The sequence below is a fragment of the Salvia miltiorrhiza genome, unplaced genomic scaffold, assembly GCF_028751815.1.
Source record: "Salvia miltiorrhiza cultivar Shanhuang (shh) unplaced genomic scaffold, IMPLAD_Smil_shh fragScaff_scaffold_112_2, whole genome shotgun sequence".
NCBI lineage: Eukaryota > Viridiplantae > Streptophyta > Magnoliopsida > Lamiales > Lamiaceae > Salvia > Salvia miltiorrhiza.
In genome coordinates, this window is record NW_026651402.1 from 287,263 (window position 1) to 314,305 (window position 27,043).

Genomic DNA, 27,043 nt, shown 5'->3' on the forward strand with positions numbered 1-27,043 from the left:
AAACACCTTAAGTATGGTATAATCAGGAGATTTTTGGAATAAAACTTCAAAAGGAGACATGTGATTTAGTGAAGGTGAAAAGCATCCCACCAATACTCATAGGGCAGTGTAGATTGAGCTAGAAGAGTTAGGCCAGTGTCAACTATATGTTGGTGTTTTCTCTCAATCCTACCATTTTGCTGATGAATATAGGGACATGGATGTTGGAAATGGATACCTAGGTTCTTAAGATGAGTAACTAGAGGTCGAAATTCTCCCCCCTCCCCCCCAGTCGGTTTGTAGAGCCTTGATTGAAAGTTTAAACTGACACTGGACATGAGCTAAGAACTGTTGTACTACTGTGGCTGCTTGAGACTTTAGGGTAAGAGGAAAGATCCATGTATATCTAGTATAATCATCAACAAAGGCTATGTAATATTTGTATCCAGCTGTGGAGGTGATGTGAGCAGGACCCCAGAGATCAGAGTATACCAAGTCAAAAGGAGCTTTGGAGGTTATAGCTTGTGTGGTGTGTGGTTTTTGGTGTAGTTTGCCAAGTTTGCAAGCTTCACAGAAGTCAAGTTTTGAACCATTAAATGGAATGTTAAGAGCTTTACAGACTTTTGCTAAAGCATAAGCACTTGGATGACCTAAACTTGGTGCAGTGTATTCAAAGATGTATTACAGATGCCAGCAAATGACTCAGATTCATTACACAGTACAGAAGTTGAAATGTGATTGGACTTACTTTTATTTCTAGGCAATACAGTAGAAAGAGCAGATGAAGTACAGGAAGATGTAAAAGTAGAATTACAACTTCTTGGCTTGGAGAGTGATGAGAGGTCTAGCTGATAAAGGCCATTAGAGAGGCTGCCCTTCAGGAGAATCTTGTTGGTGTGATTGTCCTTAACAAAACAAGAGTTATGATTATCCTTTGTGAATTGGGAAATACTAAGTAAATTCTTAGTGATTTGAGGAACATAAAGGATGTTATTTAGCAATAAGGAATGATGAGTAGAAGAGGAAGGCAATATAGAGTTTGAGCCAATAGAAGATATAGGAATAGATGTACCATTGCCAACCACAAGAGATTCTGAACCAGTATAGTCATTGCAAATTGCCAGATTATTCATGTCATTGGTGATGTGAGCAGTGGCTCCACTGTCAACATACCAACTGTTATCACCATTGGAGTGTTCCTGAGAAAACAATGCATCAGAGGAACCATTAGAATCTGAGTAGAAGGCTTGAGGAGAAGTGGCTGAATTTTCAGTAAAATTGATGTCAAAGCGCTTAAAGCACTTTATAGCTACATGTCCGTTCCTTCCACACAATTGACATGTTATAGTTTTGCCAGAGGATGATCTGCCACCACGGTTTGTAGAGCCTCCTCTGTTAGAACTGAAACCTCTGCCTCCTTTGTAGGCAACATGTGCAGTTGGTTCAAAAGGATTTAGCACCATAGACTGTTGTTGTTGCAGCCTGAGCTCATATGCTTGAAACGCATATTGAACCTCTTGAAGATTCTGATTCTCAGAGTGATGCATAATGCTCACAACCAGTGCTTCAAATTCCGGTCCAATTCCAGCTAATATGTACATAATCAGCCCGTCGTCGTTGATAATCTGACCTACGGCAGATAGTTGATCCGCGAAGCCACGCATTTTGAGAAAATACTCATCCACGGATTGAGAACCTTTTTTAGTAGACTGTAGTAGCAAGCAAAGTTGCATAACTCTTGCCTTTGACTGCGACATGAACAGACGTTCCAACACATTCCAGAGATCAGCAGCGGTTGTGCAGCGGACGACATGTCCTAGCATTGACTCTCCAAGTGAGGAAAGAAGCCAGCTTAAGAGAAATCGATCTTTGCGATGCCAAACATCATAATCTGGATTGGATCTGGCACCACTAGCGGAAGAAGAAGGAAGAAATGGTGGAGGAGCAGCAGCGAATGTGGAGATGAATCGATCGAATCCATGCGCATGGATTGTAGAAATAGTTTGAGCACGCCAGAATGTGTAATTTGAGCGATCAAGCTTGATGATCGTAGGAAAATGGGGAAGATGAGGAGAGTTAGATCTGGAATCCATTGTTGAAGAGAGCTTTGCAGAAGTGATTTCACCGAGAAAATTTTGAGAAGATCGATCTAGAATAGATCGAGAAGAAGTAGGGAAAAAAAAGGAGAAATCGATCGAGAATTGATCGGAGTGAAGATCGATTCACGTATAGAATTCGATCTTCACGAACTGGCGATTGATACCATGTTGAAGATAAAGTGAAAGAGATAAGGAGAATTTGGTAATTGTATTGAACTCAGAATTGAGAAATGTACAGATACAAATATATAAACGAAGCCATGGCTTCTGGTGTAACTGAAAAGCTAACTCCTAACAACCTAACTAATTTGCTGAGCTGGCAGCTGATATAACAACTAACAACTTTACATAACAAACACGTTTTTACTTTGTAGAGCTTAGTTATACATCTAACACTTTACAAACTCAAAAGCCACATATAACAACTGTTCATTCAGTCATTCCACAGACAAATAAAAACTCAAATTAACACAAGCTACATACAAATTTCATATTGACAAATATCACTACATATATAACAAACAACAATATCATCATCACATGATTCATTAAAAAAAATACGGATAATAATCCCTCAAACTATACAAGTAGGAGTAGAAGCAGCATCAATGCCACTATGAAATGTACCAAAAGGAACCATAATATATATAGATAATTTCCTTGATCTAAATGATACGCTTCATCTCTAATTTAATCTTCAAACATACATTTAGTTGATGCAGCATTATGAAAATGCAATCAATCAGAATGAGGTTACATTCTCCACACCTAAACCTAAAGTTTTTAGTGAAACAAAGGTGGGAGTGAAAAGCCCACAGTTGACACGGCCAGAGGTCTCCCCTGCACCAAACAAATCAATACTTCGCATAGTTTTAGTCTTCTTAGAGTAGTAGAAAAGGCGATCGGAAAAGTGTACCATCATTAACATCAATAGGTCCCCATTTTCGAAAACTTTGACGGGATCAACATACATCATGCCCTCATCAAGGGGGATCACATATTCCATGCTCCAAGATTCGTCCACTCCATATTCCTTCATAATCCATATAGTAAGCTCACATCGCTCAGTATAATCTTCATATTCGGTTGCTTCCTTGCAAAACCATAGGCAACCGCTCAAAGCAGACAAGGACCTCAATCCTTGAGCATGATAAGGAGGAGCTTTAAAGAAGCTAAAACATTCTGTTTCAACATCAAAGCAAGAAATCCATGACGAATCTTCTCCAATGGTTGCTATCCAATGGAGATTTCCATTAACAAATGCACCTTCACCATTATGGTAATTATATGGAATACCTTCAAGGCGTCGCCAAGATCCTGTTCCAAGAGTGTATACATGACAATCCAATTTATCATCATAGGACCTACGTTTAATACAGACTATCTCGCTTCCCCCAAATCCCAAAGCAGATACTTCTAGAGTAGACTGTTGTAGATCTGCAGGCAGATCCAGCTTAATAACTTCACGAGTGATCGGATTACATACCCAAAGCTTATCAACACCCACCCTTATAACAAGAAAACCATTAAAAAAATTCCTTATTCTTCCAAAGAAGCGGCGGTAAGGGAAATCATACTGGGTGAGTGGATCGAGATGGAGATCGAGCTCGAGCTCGCCTTCCAATTCCAAAACTTTCAACTGATTTGAATTCCCCACAACAACTAGGGCGGGGGCGGATCTGGCAAAATGAGACTTGACAAATGCATCAGACTCCAGCAGATGGAGCCATCGCTTGCAAACACATTTGCTTATTGGAATGCTTACAACAGGTAATCTTAACAAGATCTCGGTGATGATTTCTGGTGGTAGATTTTTGAAGAAATCTGGCTTCATTTTGGGATGGATTGAGAGGGGTTTTTCAAGAGTATAATAGAAACTCCAATCTGAGACATGTGTTGAACAAATTCATGGAGCAGAGGCAGAAAAAGAGAGTGAAGGGCGGAAGCGGTGGGAATGGGGGGCGGCGGAAATGAAAATAGGGCAACAGATAATAATTTCAAACCCTCTCCGCTGCTTTTTCGCCCCATTTGAGTCCATTTTCACATTTTTTCCAATTATATTTATTGTAATAATTTACTGACCGAATTTTCACATTTTTTTTCCATTTCAGCACATTAATTTTATTTTAATAATTTCTTGATTCTATTTTTAAACGCCTTCTTCATCAAATTTAACCTTTGGTCTATTTTTCTGTAGGGTTCATGGTAGTTTTTACCATTTGATAGACAAAAACAAAACTATACCCACTATAAAGGAAATGTATAAAATGTACTCGTTTTGAGGTTGAAATGACTAAAATATCCTTAAGACAAAAAGAAAAGAGCAAATATATAAAACTGGCCACTTTCATATTGTAAAGATAAAAAATGTTCACTAAGATAAAAATGATAAAAACTATCCACTTTGTAGTTGAAAAGACAGAAATACCCTCTCTTAAATACATGTACTCTCTCTTTCTCTCTCTCCCTCCACGCATCTTTCTCCTCTCTCATTCCCTTCTCTCTCTTTCTCCACGCATCACCGTCGCCTACCTCCGCCGCATCTTCCCCATGTGCCCGGAGCTCCTCACCTCCTCCTCCACCGCCGTCCGTGCCACCACCTTCCTCCTCCGTGAGGCCCGCACGCCGCCGACCTCCTCTACGTCGTCCACCGCCGCCCCTGCCTCATCGCCTGCGGCGTGGAGTGGTAGATCTAGGGTTCCAGACTATCTTCATCTCCATCGCCGCCGCCGTCTATCTCCACCGCCTTCATCTCCGCCGCCGCCTTAATCCTTAGGTTGCTGGTTCAAATCCAGCAGTGGTTGTGGGGGGATGTTGCAGATCTAGGGTTCTAGACTTCCAGGCGTGGTAGATCTAGGGTTCCAGGCGGCTTGGGGCTTGAAATCCGAAGCGTCGCCGCCTCGGCCTCGTCGCCTCCACCATCTCCTGCTTCGCCCCCTGCCGCGAAGCGCCGCCGCCCCCGACCTTGTCGCCTCTGCCATCTTCTGCTTCGCCCCCCGCCGCGAAGCGCCGCCGCCCAGGCCTCGTCGTCTCTCGTCGCCTCCGCCATCTCCGACGTCAGGTAGGGGCGGCGTTCCTTCGGCTTCCTTGAATGATTTTGGGGATTTTTGTTTTACTTCCTTGAAAAAAAGTTTAGATCTGATACGTCTGTGAATAATTTTCGTTCTAAGATCTGTTGAGATTGTTGATTCCGAGATTGAATGTTGAGATTGTTGATTCAAAGGAATTGTTGTATTTTAATTGTAGATTGAATTGATTCGAATAATATTTTGTTGTATTTTGATTGTTGATTGAGCTGTATAATTATTTTTTTAATGTTCTTAAATTCACAACCAAATTTATGAATTCACAGAAGCTTAATGTTTTTGAATTCACGACCACATCTATGAATTCACAACTTAATATTCTTGAATTCACAACTAAAACTCGAATTCACAATCAAAATAAATTACAGTTTTAATTGTCAATTTAAACTTTAAAAACTCAAATTCACAACTACTTGAATTCACAACCAAAATAAATTCTAGTTGTGAATTAAATTCAGGTTGTGAATTCGACTGATTGTGAATTCACAACCAACATAAATATGGTTGTGAATTAAATTTTGGTTGTGAATTCGTTTGGTGTGAATTCACAACCAAAAAATTCTAGTTGTGAATTAAATTTTGGTTGTGAATTCGACTGATTGTGAATTAAATTTTGGTTGTGAATTCACAAACAAAAAATTCTGGTTGTGAATTCGACTGATTGTGAATTCTCAATTCACAACTAGTGTAAATTCACAACCAAAAAATTTTGGTTGTGAATTGCGGGATATTTTAAAGGGGTGATGTAAAGTGGACATTTTTTTAATTTTTAATGTGAAGGGTATTTTGGTAACAGTGGACATTTTTTAAGTTTTTTATCTTAGTGGACATTTTTTATCTTTACAATATGAAAGTGGCCATTTTAAAAATCCACTCAAAAGAAAATATCAAACAAATCCCCTTGCTCGCCAAGCTCGACAGTTCGATGCTCGACGCTCGACGCCTTCGCCTCGCTCGATAGTTCTTAGTTGCTTGACATGCGATGCTCGAGGTGTCTCGCCTTACTCGACAATTCAATGCTCGACGCTTGACGCCTCCGTCTCGCTCAACAGTTCTCAGTTGCTCGACAGTTCAATACTCGACGCTCGATACTTGAGTGCTCGACGTCGATGCTTCAGTGTCGAGTAATGCACGAATTACAAATAAGGGTAAAAATATTCTAAGCTGATAGATTTTATTGTTTTGAAAAAAGTGGGTATATTTTATGTTTCATCTTTCAAAGAAGGTATATTTCATTTTGCCTCTTTTCTTTATTCTTTCCGCCTGATTTGAAAATTGCTTTTTTAGCTTAGTTTTTCTTTGTTTCCTTTGTTGGGTGGAGTTAATTTTTCATCGACGAATTATATTCAAATTTTGATTTTAAATTTAATCTATTTTATTGGTTAAAAAATAAACAATTTTTTAATTTTTCTAGAATAAAAAACTTTAACAGTTAAAGATACATAATATAATTAATTCAAAATATATAAATTAGAAATAACTTTCGGCCTATTCGATGTCAACATATCCATAATATTTGTTTGATTTCCACTAGTAACTGGAAGGAAAATCGAATTAGATGGTTTGATTCGATTTTTAAGTGAGTCAATATATCAAGGCTTAAGGTGCAGATAGGCCCCTGTAGTGTGAGCCCTTATAGCGATTTGCTCCCCTTACTCACTGTGTGTGCAACTTACCACCTAAACTTCACAAAATCGCATATTTAAGCCCCTCTGACCTAACTCCGTCAGTCAACGTTAGTTAGTGATTTTTGTTTTTAATTCTAATTGTGGGGCCCACTTGTAATGTTTAATTCTCCGGCAATATTTTCATGTTTTCCAGCTATTTCTTTTCCAGTTTTCGGCAATAATAATTGCTTATTTTATCTTCTTCCGAAATTCTCCGGCAATAAGGGACGAATCTCCCGAAAATTTGGGCAATCCTCGTTGCAAAATTGCTTCATTCCCAAAAAAGAAAAATCCCCCTTGAAATTTCCATCGGCCGATTATTTTTCTCCCCAAAACTCTCCGGTGGAACTCCGGCAACACCAATCGCCCGCCACCGCCTCTCAAAGCCCTCTCCAGCTCGGGCATCATTCAAGCTCATCAGTTAAGGGTTTTCTGAACCTAATCCCAAAATAAGTGTTCCTCTACAATTCTCTATCAATGTCGGAAAACGGCCTCAAAAATTCCAAATCTCCACTCACGGCCGCCTCATCCGCCACTAAATCGGCCTGCCCATCTACAATATTTTCGATTGCCATCACCGCGAGTCACCACAACAAGCAACACCCGCCGCACTACCTCGTCTGAACGGAGAAGAACAACCACCACCGCCTCATAACAAGCCATTATCCTCCACCCTCTCTAATCCTTCACTCATTCTCTTTCTCTCTCATGTAGATTAAGGGATCCCCGAGTTTTGCCATTGAATGGACTGCAAAATTCCCAAATCCACAAATTAGGGATCAAATCTACAGAAAAAGAGGAAGGAGAGGTGCTTGAGCTCGGCGGTTGAACCAAGGCTAGGGTTTTGGGCGGAGGGGATGCGGAGGAGAAGAAGAGAAAGGAGAATGCGGCGGCGACAGAGAGAGCGATGGCGGTGGAGATGACAAGGAAAATGAATACGAGGGTGGCGGCAGCGGTTTTCCTGGGGGAGTGGGGGTGGGAGGCGGTGGATAGGAGGGCGGAAGAGGAGGAGGAAGCACGGAGATCGTCTTCGAGTTAGTTAGTTGAGATTGGAAGTGAGGTTGTTAGAGTGGATTCTGGATCGGAAGCCATTAGTGTAAAGGTAGAAGAAGAAGAAAGGAAGGTGGGCCCCACAATTAGAATAAAAAAAACTAGTGTGTAACCCGTCGAATTTCGACGGGTATCATTTGATGTTATAATTTATATAAAAAAAATGTAAAAATTATTTCTTAATATATTTATAAATTATGGAGATTATTTATTAAAAAAACTGCTAATATGATATAAGTCTACTATACACATCAAACTAAAATGAAAAAATAAATTAAAGAGGACTTTTATCCTTAACATGACTTAGTGAAACGAATATTCGAAAAAATTATTTGCCACACATTACTATTTGCCATCCATACACGCGATCTGCGGATACTCGCCACCCGCCATCTGTCGGATACCTGCCACCCACTATCCGTCGAATACTCACCGAGGCTTGAGAGGTAGGGGCCCTGCTACTTCTCGGCGTCGACATCCTGCAATCAACCACCCAACAAATAAATCGCCATGAAACTCCAGCAAAATTTAGAGAAAATTTCAACTTCTTGTGCACTACTATTTGCCACTCATACACGCGATTGGCGGATACCCGTCACCCATCGGGTATCCACCAACCAGCCATCCGCCACCCGTCACCCGCTACCCATAGGATACCCGCCACCCACTACCCGTCGGATCCCTGCCGAGGTTTGAAAATAACGATAAATATTAATTGAATAATAGAATAATTCTATGAAACATGAGGACGAATACGTAATACGGAAACGATACGGGGGCGTAAATACGTAATATATTTATGAATTATAGATATTTTTTTTTCGTTTTCTTTTTCTTCTTATTTTATTTTATTCTTTCTAAAACTATGAAATTCGACTAATTATAAAATATTTAATGTACATATAAAAATCACGATGAGAACACTTCAATTTGATAAATTTTATGTAAATATTTGATTGAAAATGTAAAATTATGTTTATTTATTTAAAGATTAAATTTTAAAAAAAAAATCTCAACTCACTCACCTTTTTTTTATAGATCTATATCCAATTCTTTTTTTTCTTTTTTTTTTTTCTTTTTCATCTTTTTAAATTATATCTTTTTCTACTTTTTCACAATATCGATTTTTATTATTGTGAATTATTCTTTATTTTATTAATCTCAAGCTTAAATATATTCAACTAAAATTACTTTTTTTTGTTTTATATATAAATATAGTAATTGAGTTGATATCAATTTTATATAAATATAGAAAATATTTCCCGTGCAATCAAATTAATCAATTCAAAACTGTAATAAAATTGGAATCATTATTCCACCCACACAACCCACTTAATTAAGTATAACCCTCATTATTATTATTATTATTATTATTATTATTATTATTATTATTATTATTGTTGTTGTTGTTGTTGTTGTTGTTGTTGTTGTTGTTGTTGTTGCATTTGGACCCATCACTAATTTATAAAGTATCTAATCAATTAACATAAATTCTTATGATAATTAGTTATTTATCTCAATAAAATTCAAATATATATATATATATATATATATATATATATATATATATAGGGTTAGGTTCAATGAAAAAGGCCTAAATGTAAGAAAGAAGAGAGAAATAATCTCATTCGTTGATCTTATCTAATCTAACGGACATGATTTGTTCACGCCATGTTCAACGGATTTTTTCGTTGAACATATGGGGGGTCGAAACCCAGAACCCCCAAAAATATTGTATATGTTCACGAATGTTCAACGAAAAAATCCGTTGAACATGGCGTGAACAAATCATGTCCGTTAGATTAGATAAGATCAACGGATGAGATTACTTCTCTCTTCTTTCTTAAATTTAGGCCTTCTTCATTGAACCTTGGCCTATATATATATATATATATATATATATATATATATATATATATATATTAGTAAGCCCAGGTTTTAAACTAATTTCAAAATTATATGGCAATTTTGTAGTTATTAACCTCCTTATTTTTTATTTTATTTCTTTCTAAAATTATAAAATTCAAATTACTATAAAATATTTAATATGCATATCAGATTAAAAATTATGATAAGAGCTTTAATTTAACATATTTTACGTAAATATTTGATTTAAAACATAAAAGTTATATTTATTTAAAGATTAATTTTTTTTAAAAAAAAATCTTTCATGTCTCCTCTTTTTTGAATAGTTTTTTATTTATTTATTTTCATTTAAAAATAGAATACAATACATAGAAATCCCTCAAATTCGAAACCCATGGTATAATAGATCCGGTGCGAAATTCTACCACATAGAATAAAAAAAGTGGGGGAAAAAAGGAATGTGATCACTTGATTTCCACAGGCGAAAATGTGTATTATCTTATAGTAATTGCAAATTCAAATTCCTGATAGCGTTAGATTTCCATAACCTTGCGTAACACCACAACACACATTAAAATGAATTAAAAAACGCAACTAACTACTGGTCACATCGGGAAAACTAAAAAAACAACAAAAAATCAAAAGTTTGCAGCTAATTCCAAAGCACAAACAACATATAAAACTCGAGCCACAGGTCATTAGCAAAAACAACAACCAACCAAGAGGACAATGCACACACCAAAGAGATGGCAAGCTTTGCGGACGCGATCGGGGACCCAACGAAGGTTGAGTTGTAGCTGAAGAAGCTTCTGCAAGTAATTGAAGGCGAGAGGAAACAATTTCTCGCCAACGAAGGCTGCAATTAAGTAGTCAGCCGATTCCAGCTAATTATCAATATAAAAGTAATTGCATTTGTAGTCAATTTCCTAACGATTATGACACATCAAAAGTATAAGAAATACAATAAAAATAGAAACAAAATCCCACTAAATCATCAAAAAAAATAAAAAAAAATAACGTAATGTAGCAACACTGTTTTATGACAAATAATGCATTGAGACCTTAAAAGAGAAAGTAGGCTTACTTTAGAGTAAAAGGAACAGCATAGCTCAAGATACCACCGAGTTGCACCGTAATCCTTTAGTAAATACAAACCAAAATCTGAAGCAGCTGAAAGCCTGAAACATGTATTTCAAAGGTGAAATTAAAAGAGAAATTAAATGACAGTTATAGTCCAAAATATTACTCGTTGAACCACATAATTCCATTGGTTTCTATACTTTAGTTTTACCTTCCCTCATTATATAAAACTATCTACTCCAACTTTGAACTGTAAAAACTAATTTGGAATATGCAGGTAGTTTGATTGATGCCTTATAGGAGTAACTATTAGTATCATTTTTCCAAGCTGCAAGACCATCCCAAATGACCCAGGCCACCATGATAAGCTAATAAGAGTTATTAACAACATGAAGCAAAGAGAAGTATAAACTACAATATCAGCTCATATCCAAAGCTTTCTTCCATCAAACAATATATATGAATAAGGCAAGCAACTAAACACAGTAAGCAAATCCCAAAAAATTAAAGAATTAGCTATTTATTTTTGCACAATGCAGCTAATCACGTACCTGAGGCATTAATTCATAGGGTGACATGTCTCTGTTCTGATTCCGTCGTACCATTTGAGAACAACTACAAAATGAAGAGAGGAATAAGAAAAGTTTACATTAATTCTAATAAAGAAAAGCAAATGTTAGAAACTAACACTACAAGTACCTTATAGAAAAATTTACGAACCCTTCGAGAGAAAGTAAATTAACAGATCACTTTTGCTTCTCCATTTGCATTTATTGATCCATTTTATCTTCACTAATTTGTGCTATATGAAGAGTGCTTCATAAATGCAGAATAAATCCATTTCCAGTATAGATCTTGGCACCACTAAAATGCCAAAGCTCTGTCCTGATCAATACTAACTAAATCAATACACCACAAATACAATAAATGGAAATCTAGCAAAACCATTATTTGCAATGCAATAACAACAGACACATAAATCAAATTGGAGAATCAAACACAAACCAAAAGTATTCAACGTTATAATCAGATCCAAAGAGAAGGGGTTTTGCTCAAATGCGTAAAATTCCTGAATTACATTTGACAAACAGCCATAGAAAAAGAAGAAGAAGCTTACCGCCGCGGCGAATTGTGAAAACACGATTGTGGCGTTAATAATTCAAGGTAATGAATTTATAGATAAAAATCTAGGGTTTAAGTTTCCTTTGTTAAAATTTTTTCTTTCTAAGCAAAAGATCAAAACTTTACAAAACGATGGATTTTTTCCTAATATAATTCTTACCATGTATTGCATGAAAGAGAAGGAGGAGCCAACGATTTCGCCGACCCCAATGAAAGCGGCGGACTGTTGTTTCTGCGCGTGTCAGTCGAGGGAGATGGTGGAGGTGACTGGCGTCGCCGCCGGAAGAGGGAAGCGTCGGAGAAGGTGGAAGGGGCAGATCGCCGGGGGAGGCAACTGGAGGTGCCATCGGAGTGAAAGGGGCAGATCTCATCGCGGCCATATTGTCGAATCGCCGAGAGGTCAGATCGCCGTGGGGGAGAGAGGGAAATGGAGGTGGCATCGGAGAAGGTGGAAGGGGGCTGCGGCCAGTGGGCGAATCGCCGGTGGGGGTGATCGACTACATTTGGAGCTGCCTAATTGATCAACTATTTGTCGACGTTGGATCTAGCAAGGGATATAATTATGATGGTGCATGATCCATTATTATGCAAAATCATGCTTTTTTGAGCAAGCAATCAGATCAAGGTGCTGTCGAAACTCGAAGATATTGTGTTTTCTTTCTCTTTTTTTTTTTTTTTTTAAATTAGAGCAAATTAATAGTGAGATGTAGCCATGGGATTAGATCTAATACATATTTCTAGTGAAACTCCAAAATTGGAGAGATTGAAATACAGATTGCGATGAGTATCAATCATTCCATTACTCAAACTCCAAAAATTTGCCATTTTCGAAAGATATCCAAGAAAGGTGGGTTATTGGTTTTGGATTGGATAAAAACACTATTATCAAATAACTTCGATACTACGTTTACATCAATAAGGTGGACCCATATAGTATTTTGATCGATTGAAAGAAAAAAAAATTAGATAATTAATTAATGTTCTTGAATTCACGACTAGATCTATGAATTCATAACTTAAATTCACAACTAGATCTATTGCAACTAAAATTAGAATTAACAACCAATTTGATGAATTCACAACTAAAATTGTTGGAGTTAGATTTTCTAACTCCATAAATATCTCCCTTGTTGTTAGTATTGTTTTGCCTTTCTCCAATTAAAAGTTTTGTAGGGTGTTTCGACCAAGTCGAAGAGATTGAAAGAGGAGACTCGGTTGTTCCTATAAAGAAGAAGGAAGTGGACATAAAGGGAAAGAGAAAAGAGGAGCTTGTTGGTAGCTCCTAGAAACAAGGGAGAAGTTGACTTAGAGCACTCCCAGCGAAAATCCTAAAATTATGCTCATATATTCCTCCTTAAAGTTTCCCTATTTAATTTTAGGATCTCGATTTTATAAATGCATACACCAGATCTCCTATTTTTTACATAAAAATAATAATTATGTGTGGGCCCTACTAATTATAAGCTTAAAATAAATTTAGAGTGAGTGTAAATTTAAGATTGAATTTGGGTAGGTGTAATTTATGTGTGGGCCCTACCAACTCATACGAATCAACCACAATAGAAGAATCGAGCAACGGGATTTGCAGCAAGCTAGGTAAACTACTGATCAGCAAACAAAAAGAAATTTTGGCATGTAACCCTGGCCTCAATTGCTTCAATTCCTTTCTCTTATTTCTTGTTCTCCACACTGCAAATAACCCAAATCCATCTCTCCTTCTTCTTCCACTTGGTTTCGCACGATGCCGACTGCTAAACGCAACACCTATTTTTTTTGATAAAAAATGGATATTCAGAGAGAGTTTCTCTCAATGAAAGCGATTATATTAGTGGTGGAGCTTTTCGAGCAAGCTCAAACTCCAGAAATTAAGAAGTGAGAGATTTGATAAAAATCAACCAAAATATTCATTTCCTGCTGAGCAAACTTAGAGATTACATATTTATATCTGCTAATAAAAACCTAATGGGCTGGAGCATAATTGGGCCAATCTAGAGATTGGGTTGGGCGTATCACATAACATAATTCTTTAATGGGAGATTCTATTCCTAGCCCCCGTTTTACTCTTTATAGCCCCTATATAATTATAAATTTACTATTTTACCCTATAATTTATAATTCTCAATAATTAAATGCTATGCATAAAAAATTCCACCGATTAAGTCTTTCAAACTAATGTATAGCCCCATTTCAGAAAATCAACAATTAAAATGGAGAAAACTCAGCCCCCGCCATGGCTGCCAGGTTTCCTTCCTTAGACAAGCATTATGCCTCCACCGCCATTGGATCTCCAGCATCGCACCCTGTATATGAAGCAGATCCACAAGGATGCAGTGGCGGTGCCACCTAGGTGAGAGCGGCGATGAGGATCAGCGCGAGATAATTACACAGTTGCCGCTAAAGCTCCGCCCCGCTGCCATCCCGTAGGCCTTGATGGCCGCAATGACAACCAGGTAGAGAGTCGTCAGATTCCCCACCACCACATCAGAATTCGCCGTGGCCGCCGAAGCTTCTGGAGCGTGAAAGCTTGTTGCTGCCCGCTTTTGAGAAAGGGAGTTGGAACCAGCAATTTAATACTTCGATTGGGGGAATTAGAATTGGCAATTAAATGCTTTGGTTTGAAGTATGAAAATGGAGTGATGATGAGTGGAGATTGAAGTTTATAAATTTATGAATCAATCCATCACAAAATACGGTTCTAAACTTGAAATCAATCAATTTCTCTTTACGGTATACATATATTGATTAGTTTGCAGACGGAAATAGGTGGAAATTTTTTATGCTTGCAATTGAATTAAAGGGGCTATGAATTATAGGGTAAAACAGTAAATTTATAATTATTTATTATTTTATTTTATGTAAGGGGCTATAAAGAGAAAAATGGGGGCTATGAATAGAATTACCCTTCTTTAATCTATACACATCCTATCCTCTATTCTTGTTTATTTGTCCAATCATGCAATTATTTCATATTGCCAGATATCACTGCATAAATCCGTATATAGCAAACAACAATCTCAAGATCACATGATTCATCACAAAATGTTAGTCAAAAAGCAACAATTGTCAAAAAGTTGCAGCTGCTTTATTTTGTCAAATAAAGGCAGCCCCAATTCTCCAACTTGGCGTGCACCTACCGCCACCAACCACCCTCATTTTGCCTATAAATAGAAGGCATGGCAGCAGCATTAGAATTACCCCATCACCCCAAAACCACCATAACAACACCAGAGAAGGGTGTGATATTAGAGAGAGAGAAATCTCGTGTAAGGATAGCTTCTGAGTAGAAGTTATACACGAGTGATAAAAGTGAGTTGAGAGATAGCCTCTGCGTAGGCAGATACAAAATACAGTGTGGTATTTTTGTTGTACTCCTCCTTTTTGAGATTCTCTAATATATTGGTGTGGGTCCGTGGACGTAGGCAGTTTGGCCGAACTACGTTAAAAATATCGGTGTCATTTTTCTTCTCGTTTCATATCGGTCGATATCCACAATATTGAGTCACACTTGATCCCGGGCGGAATTAGTTGTGTCTAATTTCCCAACAACAATCCTGGGCGGAATTATTGGCGTCTATAATTCCCAACAACTGGTATCAGAGCCACGGTGGTGGCAGATATTTTCTGATGTTTTTCGCTGTTACTATTCACGTGAATAGTGAATTCCGTGAATAGTGAAATTTGTCGGCGGTTCCGATTTGTCGACAAAAGGTGTTCTAAACACGGTGGTTAGCTGAAAAATCAGAAACGATCCAAGGAGTCCAGATCGAGTGGGAGCAATGTCGACAGACGATAAAATTTCCAAAATTGATAAATTCAACGGTGTGAATTTTGAATTTTTTGGAAAATGCAAATGGAGGATTACTTGTACCAGAAGGACCTGTATAAGCCCTTGAAGAAAAATCTAGAAGTCAAGGACGCGGACGGAGCAAGTCAAGGAATGGCAGGCAGAGCTCCAGGATCCACAAGAATTCCAACAAATCAAAGTCTATTGAATGTTGGAACTGTGGTCAGGTCGGGCACTACAGAACGCAGTGTAAAGTACCTTCAAAGGGAAACGAGAAAAAGACCGAAGCCAATGTTGTGGCTGAAGGAGAAGGACGTGAGACATATTCCAGAGTTGAGGAATAACTTGATCTCCGTCAAGCAATTGTCGAGAGAAGGATGTGATACACACCTCTCAGGTGATTGTTGGAAAATCACTAGGGGCGCAATGATTCTTGCACGTGGCAAGGATACTGGCAGCCTATACACAGCGATGAATGCGTGTGTGACAATTGCAGTTGCTGATAGCAAGAAGAATGCAAATTTGTGGCACCAAAGACTTGGGCACATGAGTCAGAAAGGACTCAAGTATATGCATTCGAAAGGGAAACTACCAGAGCTTCAGTCAGTTGATATAGACTTTTGCGAAAGTTGTATCTTCGGGAAGCAGAAGAGGGTGAGTTTCAACACAAGTGGTAGAACTCTGAAGCAAGTAAAGCTTGAGTTAGTCCACACAGATGTTTGGGGTCCAGCAAGAGTTTCATCCATTGGCGGAAAGTCTTACCTTTGTGACTTTCATCGATGACCACTCGAGAAAGGTGTGGGTTTACTTCTTGAGACAAAAGTCAGAGGTGTTTGAGGCGTTCAAGAAGTGGAAGGCCATGGTGGAAAATGAAACTGGCTTACGGATAAAGAGATCCGATAATGGCGGAGAATACGAAGATATGGCGTTCAAGAAATTTTGTTACCAGAATGGCATCAAGTTGGAAATGCCAGAGACCCCACAACAAAATAGAGTCGCAAAACGCATGAACCGGACGTTGACAGAAAGAGCTAGGAGCATGAGGATACATGCAGGATTGCCAACACAATTTTGGGCAGAAGCTGTCAACACAACGGCATATCTCGTTAACCATGGGCCATCTGTACCATTGGAGTACAGAATACCGGAGGAAGTTTGGAGCGGCAAGGAAATCAAACTTTCTCACTTGAAAGTATTTGGTTGTGTCGCGTATGTACACATTAGTGATATTGCCAGGAGTAAGCTCGACTCCAAATCACTAAAATGTATTTTCATTGGATATGGTGGAGATGAGCTCGGGTACCGTTTTTGAGATGACAAAAACAGGAAGGTCATCCGAAGCAGGGACGTAATATTCAATAAAAATGTGATGTACAAGGACAGGAATGCAGTGCAGTCCAATGACACAACAACGGAGGATCCAACATATGTTGATCCAGATGATACTGTAGAGTGCAGTACATCAAAGCAAACAGATGAAAGTTTGCAGACGGAGGAGCCCAACTCTGAGGCTGATTCACCACAGTCTCCAGTTCCAGCTCTAACTCCTATTCCTAGGAGGTCATCTCGACCTCGGGTTCCTTGTATCGAAAGTCTTCCTGATAGTGTGGTCAGGTAGCGAGTTCCGTTGCGTGGTAACGGCGGTGCAAGATATACGAAGGTGTACCCCCAGTGAACTCACGATTGAATCCGGTGGTTCCTTGTATCGAAAGTCTTCCTGATAGTGTGGTCAGGCAGCGAGTCCCGTTGAGTGGTAACGGCGGTGCAAGATGTACGGATTGTCGTTCGAGGGAGGACATGATGTGGTCCTTAGTTTGAGGGGAGAATTTAGGAGAAGCAAAGCGAATTCTCGGGATGAGAATTTACAGAGACAAGCAAAAAGGTGTTTTGCAGTTGTCTCAGGACAAATACGTTGATCGAATCTTGCAAAGATTCAACATGAGCAGTGCTAAGCCGGTTAGCTCAGCGTTAGCTAACCATTTCCGCCTATGCAAAGAGCACTCTCAAAAGACAAAGGAGGAAAGAGACTTCATGGCTAAAATTCCTTACGCCTCAGCCGTTGGAAGTCTGATGTATGCCATAGTCTGTACTAGACCAGATATCGCTCATGCAGTGGGAGTTGTGAGCAGAATTATGGCAAATCCTGGAAAGCAGCATTGGGAAGCAGTAAGGTGGATATTGAGATATCTACGTGGATCTACTGATAGATGCTTGTGCTTTCGACGAGGTGATGTAGCACTACAAGGTTTTGTAGATGCAGATTTTGCCGGTGCGGTAGATCGCAGGAGAAGCACTACCGGTTATGTCTTTACAGTTAAGACAGAAAGGCTGCTGCGTTGATCAGGGTGTGAAGACAGATTGAAATCAGTCTTCAAGTGGGAGATTGTTAGTCAAAAAGCAACAATTGTCAAAAAGTTGCAGCTGCTTTATTTTGTCAAATAAAGGCAGCCCCAATTCTCCAACTTGGCGTGCACCTACCGCCACCGACCACCCTCATTTTGCCTATAAATAGAAGGCATGGCAGCAGCATTAGAATTACCCCATCACCCCAAAACCACCAGAACAACACCAGACAAGGGTGTGATATTAGAGAGAGAGAAATCTCGTGTAAGGATAGCTTCTGAGTAGAAGTTATACACGAGTGATAAAAGTGAGTTGAGAGATAGCCTCTGCGTAGGCAGATACAAAATACAGTGTGGTATTTTTGTTGTACTCCTCCTTTTTGAGATTCTCTAATATATTGGTGTGGGTCCGTGGACGTAGGCAGTTTGGCCGAACCACGTTAAAAATATCGGTGTCATTTTTCTTCTCGTTTCATATCGGTCGATATCCACAATATTGAGTCACACTTGATCCCGGGCGGAATTAGTTGTGTCTAATTTCCCAACAACAATCCTGGGCGGAATTATTGGCGTCTATCAACACAAAAAAACACAGGCAATAATCCTTCAAACTGTACAAGCAGGAGCAGCATCATTGCCACTAAGAAATGTACCAAAGGAACCATAATATATATAGGATAGTTTCCTTGATCTAAATGATATGCTTCATCACTAACTCAATCTTCAAACATACATTTAGCTGATGGTAGCATTATGAGAATGAAGCAAACAATCAGAATGAGATTACATTCTCCACACCTAAACCTAAAGTTTTGAGTGAAACAAGGGTGGGAGTGAAAAGCCCATACTTGACATCGTCAGAGGTCTCCCCTGCACCAAACAAATCAATACTTCGCATAGTTTTAGTCTTGTTAGAGTAGTAGAAAAGGCGCCTAGAAATGTCTATCGTCACTAACATCAATAGGTCGCCATTTTCGAAAACTTTGATGGGCTCAACATACCTGATGCAGGGATAATAAAGTCTCATGCCATCATCAAGAGGGATCACATATTCCTTGCTCCAAGATTCGTCCACTCCATATTCCTTCATAATCCATATACTAACCTCACATCGCCAACCATCATCTTCATCTTCATAGTCGGATGTTACCTTGCAAAACCATAGGCAACCGCTCAAAACGGACAAGGTCGTTCCTCTTCTGAAGAATTCATGAGCAAGATAGGGAGGAGCTTTAAAGAAGCTAAAACATTCCGTTTCAAGATCAAAGCAAGAAATCAATGACCTTTCTCCATTCATGTATGCTATCCAATGGAAATTTCCATTAAGAAATGCACCTTCACCATACTGGTGCACAAACGGGTTACCTTCAAGGCGTCGCCAAGATCCTGTTCCAAGAGTGTATACATGACAATCCAATTTATCATCATAGCCATAGGGCTTACTTCTAATACTGACCGCCTTGTATCGGCCACTGATTTTGCTTGCCCCAAATCCAAAACCAGATACTCTTGAAGAAGAAGGCAGATCCAGCTTAATAACTTCACGAGTGATCGGATTACATACACAAATCATATTAACACCCACCCTTAGTGCAATCAAACCATTAACAGAACTGCTTACTTTTGCTTGGCGGTAAGGGAAATCATACTTGATGAGTGGATGGTGGCTCTTGAGGTTCAGATCGAGCTCGCCTTCGAATTTCAAAACTTTCAACCCACCTGAATCCCCCAAAACAACGAGGGCGGGGGCGGATCTGGCAAAATGAGACTTGACAAAAGCATCAGACTCCAGCAGATGGATCCATCGCTTGCAAACACATTTGCTTATTAGAATGCTTACAGCAGGTAGCCTTAAGAAGATCTCGGTGATGATTTCTGGTGGTAGATTTTTGAAGAAATCTGGCTTCATTTTGGGATGGATTGAGAGGTGAAAAAAAAATCATGAACTAATTGGGTTAGGGTTTAGAAAGAGAAGAGGGAGAAGAGTAGAAAGAGAGAAGGAATGGATATTCAAAGAGAGTTTCTGTCAATGAAAGCACCAATTGATACGATTATATCAATGGTACATATAGCTTTTCGAGCAAGCTCAAACTCCAGAAATTAAGAAAGAAGTGAGAGATTTGATAAAAATCAACCAAAATATTAATTTCCTGCTAAGCAAACTTAGAGATTACATATTTATTTTTGATAATAAAAATCTAATGGGCTGGAGCATAATTGGGCCAATCTAGAGATTGGGTTGGGCGTATCACATAACATAATTCTTTAATCTATACACATCCTATCCTATCCTCTATTCTTGTTTATTTGTCCAATCATGCAATTATTTCATATTGCCAGATATCACTGCATAAATCCATATATAGCAAACAACAATCTCATCATCACATGATTCATCACAAAAAAAACACAGGCAATAATCCTTCAAACTGTACAAGCAGGAGCAGCATCATTGCCACTAAGAAATGTACCAAAGGAAACATAATATACATATATATAGTTTCCTTGATCTAAATGATACAAATTCAATCTTCAAACATACATTCAATCTTCAGAGGTCTCCCCTGCACCAAACAAATCAATACTTTGCATAGTTCCAGTGTATACATGACAATCCAATTTATCATCACAGTCCTCAACTTTAATACAGATCGCCTTGTATCGGCCAGTGATTTTGCGGATACTTCTGAAGAAGATATTTGTGGATCTGACGGCAGATCTAGCTTACTAACTTCACGAGTATCGGATTGCATATAGAAAGCATATCAACACGCACCCTTAGATCAACATCAACATGCATCCTTAGTACAAGAAAACCATTAACATAACTCTTTATTTTTGCTCGGTGGTAAGGGAAATCAAGCGAAAGTCGTAGGAGATCATTTCCTAAGAAATCGGAACCGCTAGGGTTGCAACAGGCATTCCAGCAAGACCCTAACTCTAGCCGTCTATCCATAGGTTCGTCCTGTATATATTCAAACTTATTAATCAGGATAAAGATCCACAATCACTCGTATCAATGCTTGTACTTGCACACGATCTCTCACTTTCGCTTTTCCTGCTCTATCGTTCCGCCTCCATGCTCACAACACTCTAGGGGTTTCGATCACCCGACTAGCCCCGCTAGCCGGACGTCCGTCGTCCTTTATTCCACATCGCTCATTAGCTTTAACTTTGACCACCGGGATATCCCGATCTTCCGGATATACTACTTGTTACTATATCTTCTCTTTTATTTTATTTATTTTATTATGTTACTTACGTCTATTATTTATATCAATTTATTAACTTGAGCATCGGAGGCCCTTCCATCGACACCCCCACCGGCATCGGAGGGCTCTAATGTTGCTCGTGGTTTTAGGTTGCTAGTGTCCGTCGATCCAGACGTGACTGATGTCACTTCCGTAATTGTCATATTCATCCCCAACATGAATACTTTGGTAACTTTTTTAAAATATTAATCTATTGTTGAATCATCTTCAACTTGATCATCATTAGGATCTTCAACAATATCAGGCACGATATATTGATATATTCATGTATTTATTTAATTTAAATATTATCTCACATTTATTTTTACATGTTATAACTTGATTTAAAATTGTAATTAAAAATTAAGAAAACACTCTATGAATTAAAAAATTACTTAATTTATCAAAATTAATAAATCATTAATTTATCGATATATTAATATCTCTCTAAAGTAATAAAATATTTTATTGTATTTTTTAAAAATCTAGCATTTACACTAAAATTTTAAACATGTACATATCAAGATATATTAGTATCTCTCTAAACTAATTAAATATTTGATTGTATTTTTTAAGAAATCTATCATTTATACTAAATTTTCAAACATATACATATCAAAGTACGATAACATTTATATATATAGTTTAGTGTATATGTACTCTATTTATTTATATATAGTGATTTATTGTTATTTTTATTTATCTAGTTAAGCAAATAGATTTTATAGGATGTTTTTTTTTTCAGAATTCTAAAAAAAAGTTTCAGATATATATCAAATAGATTTGAATAAGGGGATGTAAATTCATTTAAGGATAAGGTGATGTAATTAATTAATATATTTTTGTAGCATTTTAATATTTTATAAATTATTTTATTTTTTTAAATTATACTCTTTCCGTCCGTGATATTGTTTCCACATTTGCCATTTCAGTCCGTCCGCGATATCGTTTCCACTTCCATTTATAGAAGTAGTGTCCACAAACTTCCACTCACAACAATAGTGGGACTCAAACTCCACTCACTACGTACATATCAACTACTATTCACTATTTTTCTTAAAACCCACGCCGTCCACAATGTGGAAACGATATCGCGGACGGAGGGAGTATAATTTACAGAATTGCCCTTAAAAATAAATATGTTATAAGGAAATCTATACTTTGTGCCCAACATACTTTTTCTATTAGTATAGATAGATATAGATATATATCACTATGATCAAAGTTTGTTGAAATAAGTAGCACTATGTTGTGCCCGAAAATAACAGCTATGATAGAAAGCAACAAGAAAGCAAAGAATGATAAAACACAGAACTTTGTATTGATTTTATGCGTGAGGCTATTCGAATAAGAAAACTATGATTGACGATGATCTTACATCAGGGCTTCACCCATATTTATAGGTAATGACTATGAATTGTGTTAGGAATAAAACTCTATCTAGACTTAGAACAGAACTATCAATCTTCATGCTTATCTTTATGCTTTTATCCTGATCTTCCTGAAATCTTTTTGATCTCGGTCTTGATTATCAGCACTTGTTGAATTCTTCATAGGGTGGGTTGTATCTACAGGGAGTTAGGCTTGCAATATCATGGGCGATTGTAGTTTGGGCCTCGGTCAAAGTAGTTTAAGGGCTAACGAGCTCAACGGGCTTATATGGACTCCTCATAATTGGGCTTCTGCTTGTTCTTTGCGGCGGTGTTTTGGGCCCTACAGGACTGCTCCGGAATAAAACAGTGTTGTTCCTTGTGGGCGTTTTCTAAATTTAGATACTCTCTTCAGGTGTTGTAGCGATGCGTATTTTTGTCCACATCACACTAGATAAACATAATACTCCCTTCGTCCGCCATATCGTTTCCACATTTGCCATTTCGGTCCGTCCACGATATCGTTTCCACTTTCATTTATAGAAGTAGAGTCCACAAACTTTCACTCACAATAATAGTGAGACCCAAACTCCACTCACTATAATATCCACTACCATCTACTACTATTCATCATTTTTCTTAAAAATCGCATCGTTCACAATGTGGAAACGATATCGCGGACGAAGGGAGTATATGATAATACCCTTTCGCCCTAAATTATGTATGTACTAGTGAGGAGATAAACTCGGTTATTTTTGCATAATTCCCTAGCTATTTTGTGTTCCAGCTTACATTTATGTGTTAGTGTAAGATTCTTAAATAATACTCCATCTGTCTAATTGATAATGACTCACATTCTTTTTTAGTTTGTCCCGTTGATAATGGCGTATTCCATAAAAGTAAACCACCTTCTCTCACAAAAAATTATGGACACCACTTTATATCACTTTTACCCTTAAATCACTCTTTTTCTTAATAATAGTGCCCAAAAGTAGGGATGTCAATGGGTGGGTATTACCCGGACCAGAATCGTTAAAATTATTATGGTTCCAGATTCAAAACCGACCCATTGCTTATTGGATCCGGATCTGGAACGAACCATTAAGTGATAAAATAAAATGGTTCGGGTAGCTTAATTACCCATGGGTCTGATAATACACATGGATCCAATAATACCCATTACCAAACCCAAAAAAGCCAATGGGTATGACCGTCTGAATTTGGAATTTGGAATCAGATCCCTCAATATGACATTTCGAGTTCGACAGAGTACATTACAGACATCGCCCACGAACCCCCCCAACCCCCCCGGCCCCCGGAAGCCAATTTTTTTCTTTCTTTTTTTCAAAATACAAAACTTTTTACACAAAAAATCAGATTTGTAGAAGAAAAAAAAATTGGCTTGGGGGGTAGGGGGTGGGTGGGGGTGGGGTGGCAAAAATACCAGAATTTGTAAAAAATGAAATGCATTTTGTTGATGCCTTGAATTTCCCACTTCGGTCAAAATGTACAGGGGGTCTCGCTACCCGTGGGTAGCCCTAGCCGCATAGTAAAATATGTTCTCCACTTTGCCCGTAGATGTAGCCAAATTGGTGAACTACATAAATTTGTGTCTTCTTTACGTTTTCTGTTTGATTGTGCTCTTTAATCATATTATGTCACAATGGGTCGTACTGAAATCAAATTTAAAAATATATATATATATTTACGATCAGGTCGGATCGGGCTCAAAACTATATATATAAAAAAGAAACGAACTCGAAAAAAAGGTTTATGGTTCAGGTCGGACCGGACCCAAAATAAACGGGTCGAATTGGGTCTGGACCGATTAGGTTATGGGTCTATGCAGGTCGGGTCTAGAACCAGAACCAGAACCATTGCTTAATAGCTCAACGAGTAATGAACAGTTTCGGTTCTGGTCCAGGTAATTTCCAACCACTGACATCCCTACCCAAAAGTAATGAGTCATTATCAATGAGACAGAGGAAGTAATATATTTTGAAGATTTTTGATGGTGTTTAATTAGTGTTGTGTCTAAATTCTAATGCACATAATAATACATGAAGCCATGTTTGCTAGCCATGTTGAGATAAATTAAGATAAGTAAATTCAAGATACCTATCCTAAATAAAGGTATTATTGATAGTGTAACTGTTTGGTAGCTAATATATAAACCCTGCATAACACAAACTAGTTGTTTGGTAGTTGTGCTTAAAATTCAAATTAATGTGAGATTTTTCAATTATAAAATTCTAATTATTTTGTAAAGACAAACATACTCCTTATTTCTAATTCATCTTTATCAGCCAAATGAATTTCCAGAATTTCCAAACTCATCTCCAAATGAATTTTCATTATTTCCAATCATAGGCCTTCTACTCAATTCAGACAACATGATTCTTTACAAACTCAAAAGCCACATATAACAACTGTTCATTCAGTCATTCCACAGACAAATAAAAAGTCAAATTAACACAAGCTACATACAAATTTCATATTGACAAATATCACTACATATATAACAAACAACAATCTCATCATCACATGATTCATTAAAAAAAATAGAATACGGATAATAATCCCTCAAACTATACAAGTAGGAGTAGGAGCAGCATCAATGCCACTATGAAATGTACCAAAAGGAACCATAATATATATAGATAATTTCCTTGATCTAAATGATATGCTTCATCACTAATTCAATCTTCAAACACACATTTAGTTGATGCAGCATTATGAAAATGCAATCAATCAGAATGAGGTTACATTCTCCACACCTAAACCTAAAGTTTTGAGTGAAACAAAGGTGGGAGTGAAAAGCCCTCACTTGACACGGTCAGAGGTCTCCCCTGCACCAAACAAATCAATACTTTGCATAGTTTTATTCTTGTTAGAGTAGTAGAAAAGGTGATCGGAAAAGTTTACAACCACTAACATCAATAGGTCTCCATTTTCGAAAACTTTGATGGGATCAACATACCTGCAGGGATAATAAGGTCTCATGCTATCATGAAGTCGGATCACATATTCCATGCTCCAAGATTCGTCCACTCCATATTCCTTCATAATCCATATAGTAAGCTCCCATCGCCCACCAGAATTTAGAAATTCGGATGCTACCTTGCAAAACCATAGGCAACCGCTCAAAGCAGAAATGGACGTTCCTTTTGTGAAGGGAAATCTTCGAGCATGATAAGGAGGAGCTTTAAAGAAGCTAAAACATTCTGTTTCAAGATCAAAGCAAGAAATCCATGACGAATCTTCTCCAATGGTTGCTATCCAATGGAGATTTCCATTAACAAATGCACCTGAAAGACCAAACTGGTACACATACGGGTTACCTTCAAGCCGTCGCCAAGATCCTGTTCCAAGGGTGTATACATGACACTCCAATTTATCATGATAGGACCTACGTTTAATACAGACTACCTTGCTTGCCCCAAATCCCAAAGCAGATACTTCTCGAGCAGATTGCTGTGGATCTGTAGGCAGATCTGAAGGCACATCTAGCTTAATAACTTCACGAGTGATCGGATTACATACCCAAAGCTTATCACCCACCCTTATAACAAGAAAACCATTAAAAAAAATCCTTATTCTTCCAAAGATGGAGATGTAAGGGAAATCATAGTGGGTGAGTGGATTGTAGCTCTCGAGATGGAGATTGAGCTCGCCTTCCAATTCCAAAACTTTCAACTGATTTGAATTCCCCACAACAACGAGGGCGGGGGCGGATCTGGCAAAATGAGACTTGACAAATGCATCAGACTCCCAGCCCCGTTCCGGAGATTTCATGGGCCCTAGGCGAAATGAGAAAAAAATGGCCCTTTTAATTGAATATGCTTGTGTGCTTGTGGGCCCTTTTTTTTAATAGAATAAGATTGGAGCTTTTGGGTTTGTATGTATTTTTTTTACTGATTGAGACCCATTGTACAACTAAAAAAAAATTATTTTCATGTAATAATAGCAATAAAAAAAAAAATTGGGGCCCCATTTTGCCCTGGGCCCTAGGCGGTCGCACCCCTCGCCTATGCCCAGGGCCGGGCCTGCAGACTCCAGCAGATGGAGCCATCGCTTGCAAACACATTTGCTTATTGGAATGCTTACAACATGTAGTCTTAAGAGGATCTCGGTGATGATTTCTGGTGGTAGATTTTTGAAGAAATCTGGCTCCATTTTGGGGATGGATTGAGAGGGGTTTTTAAGAGTATAATAGAAACTCCAATCTGAGAGTTGTGTTGAACAAATTCATGGAGCAGATAATAATTGGAGGCAAAAACAGAGAGTGAAGGGCGGAAGCGGTGGGAATGGGGGCGGCGGAAATGAAAATAGGGCAACAGATAATAA

The 27,043-nt window shown here is 38.1% G+C and overlaps 2 protein-coding genes and 1 long non-coding RNA gene across 6 annotated transcripts in view; all 3 read right to left on the reverse strand.

Moving 5' to 3' along the window:
- Positions 1–20,109, reverse strand: part of LOC131002368 (F-box protein CPR1-like) — a 28,420-nt gene extending 8,311 nt beyond the window's left edge. The window contains exons 1-2 of one of the 2 annotated variants that reach the window (XM_057928862.1): positions 19,077–20,109; positions 18,652–18,945 (exon numbers count right to left, since the gene is read on the reverse strand). In XM_057928862.1, the coding sequence (XP_057784845.1) occupies positions 18,933–18,945; positions 19,077–19,984 (921 nt within the window). In that variant the 5' untranslated portion in view covers positions 19,985–20,109 and the 3' untranslated portion in view covers positions 18,652–18,932. Of the gene's footprint in view, positions 1–18,651; positions 18,946–19,076 lie in introns of those variants that run through there. The other variant, XM_057928863.1, reaches the window with a different exon arrangement.
- LOC131002372 (uncharacterized) lies at positions 10,220–12,745 on the reverse strand. Its single transcript, XR_009094267.1, has 4 exons — positions 12,110–12,745; positions 11,527–11,712; positions 11,379–11,442; positions 10,220–10,925 (listed from the first exon to the last, which is right to left on the reverse strand). It is a non-coding gene; the product is annotated as an uncharacterized LOC131002372 (long non-coding RNA).
- Positions 20,110–25,216: 5,107 nt separating the features above from the next.
- Positions 25,217–27,043, reverse strand: LOC131002370 (F-box/kelch-repeat protein At3g23880-like). 3 transcript variants are annotated; one of them, XM_057928866.1, is made up of 3 exons: positions 26,751–27,043; positions 26,038–26,464; positions 25,328–25,920 (listed from the first exon to the last, which is right to left on the reverse strand). In XM_057928866.1, the coding sequence occupies exons 1-3, from the start codon at positions 26,781–26,783 to the stop codon at positions 25,520–25,522; spliced, it is 861 nt and encodes a 286-aa protein (XP_057784849.1). In that variant the 5' UTR covers positions 26,784–27,043; the 3' UTR covers positions 25,328–25,519. The 3 variants fall into 3 exon arrangements, with proteins under 3 accessions (XP_057784848.1, XP_057784849.1, XP_057784850.1); XM_057928867.1 differs by having other exon boundaries at positions 25,328–25,545; positions 25,677–26,464; XM_057928865.1 differs by having other exon boundaries at positions 25,217–26,464.

Bases quoted from the DNA above. Each gene is read 5' to 3' on its own strand.
- LOC131002370 (XM_057928865.1), bottom strand. From the start codon at position 26,783: ATGTGTTTGCAAGCGATGGCTCCATCTGCTGGA. The intron at 26,465-26,750 runs GTCTGCAGGCCC...CGGGGCTGGGAG, and splicing joins CGATGGCTCCATCTGCTGGA to TCTGATGCATTTGTCAAGTC.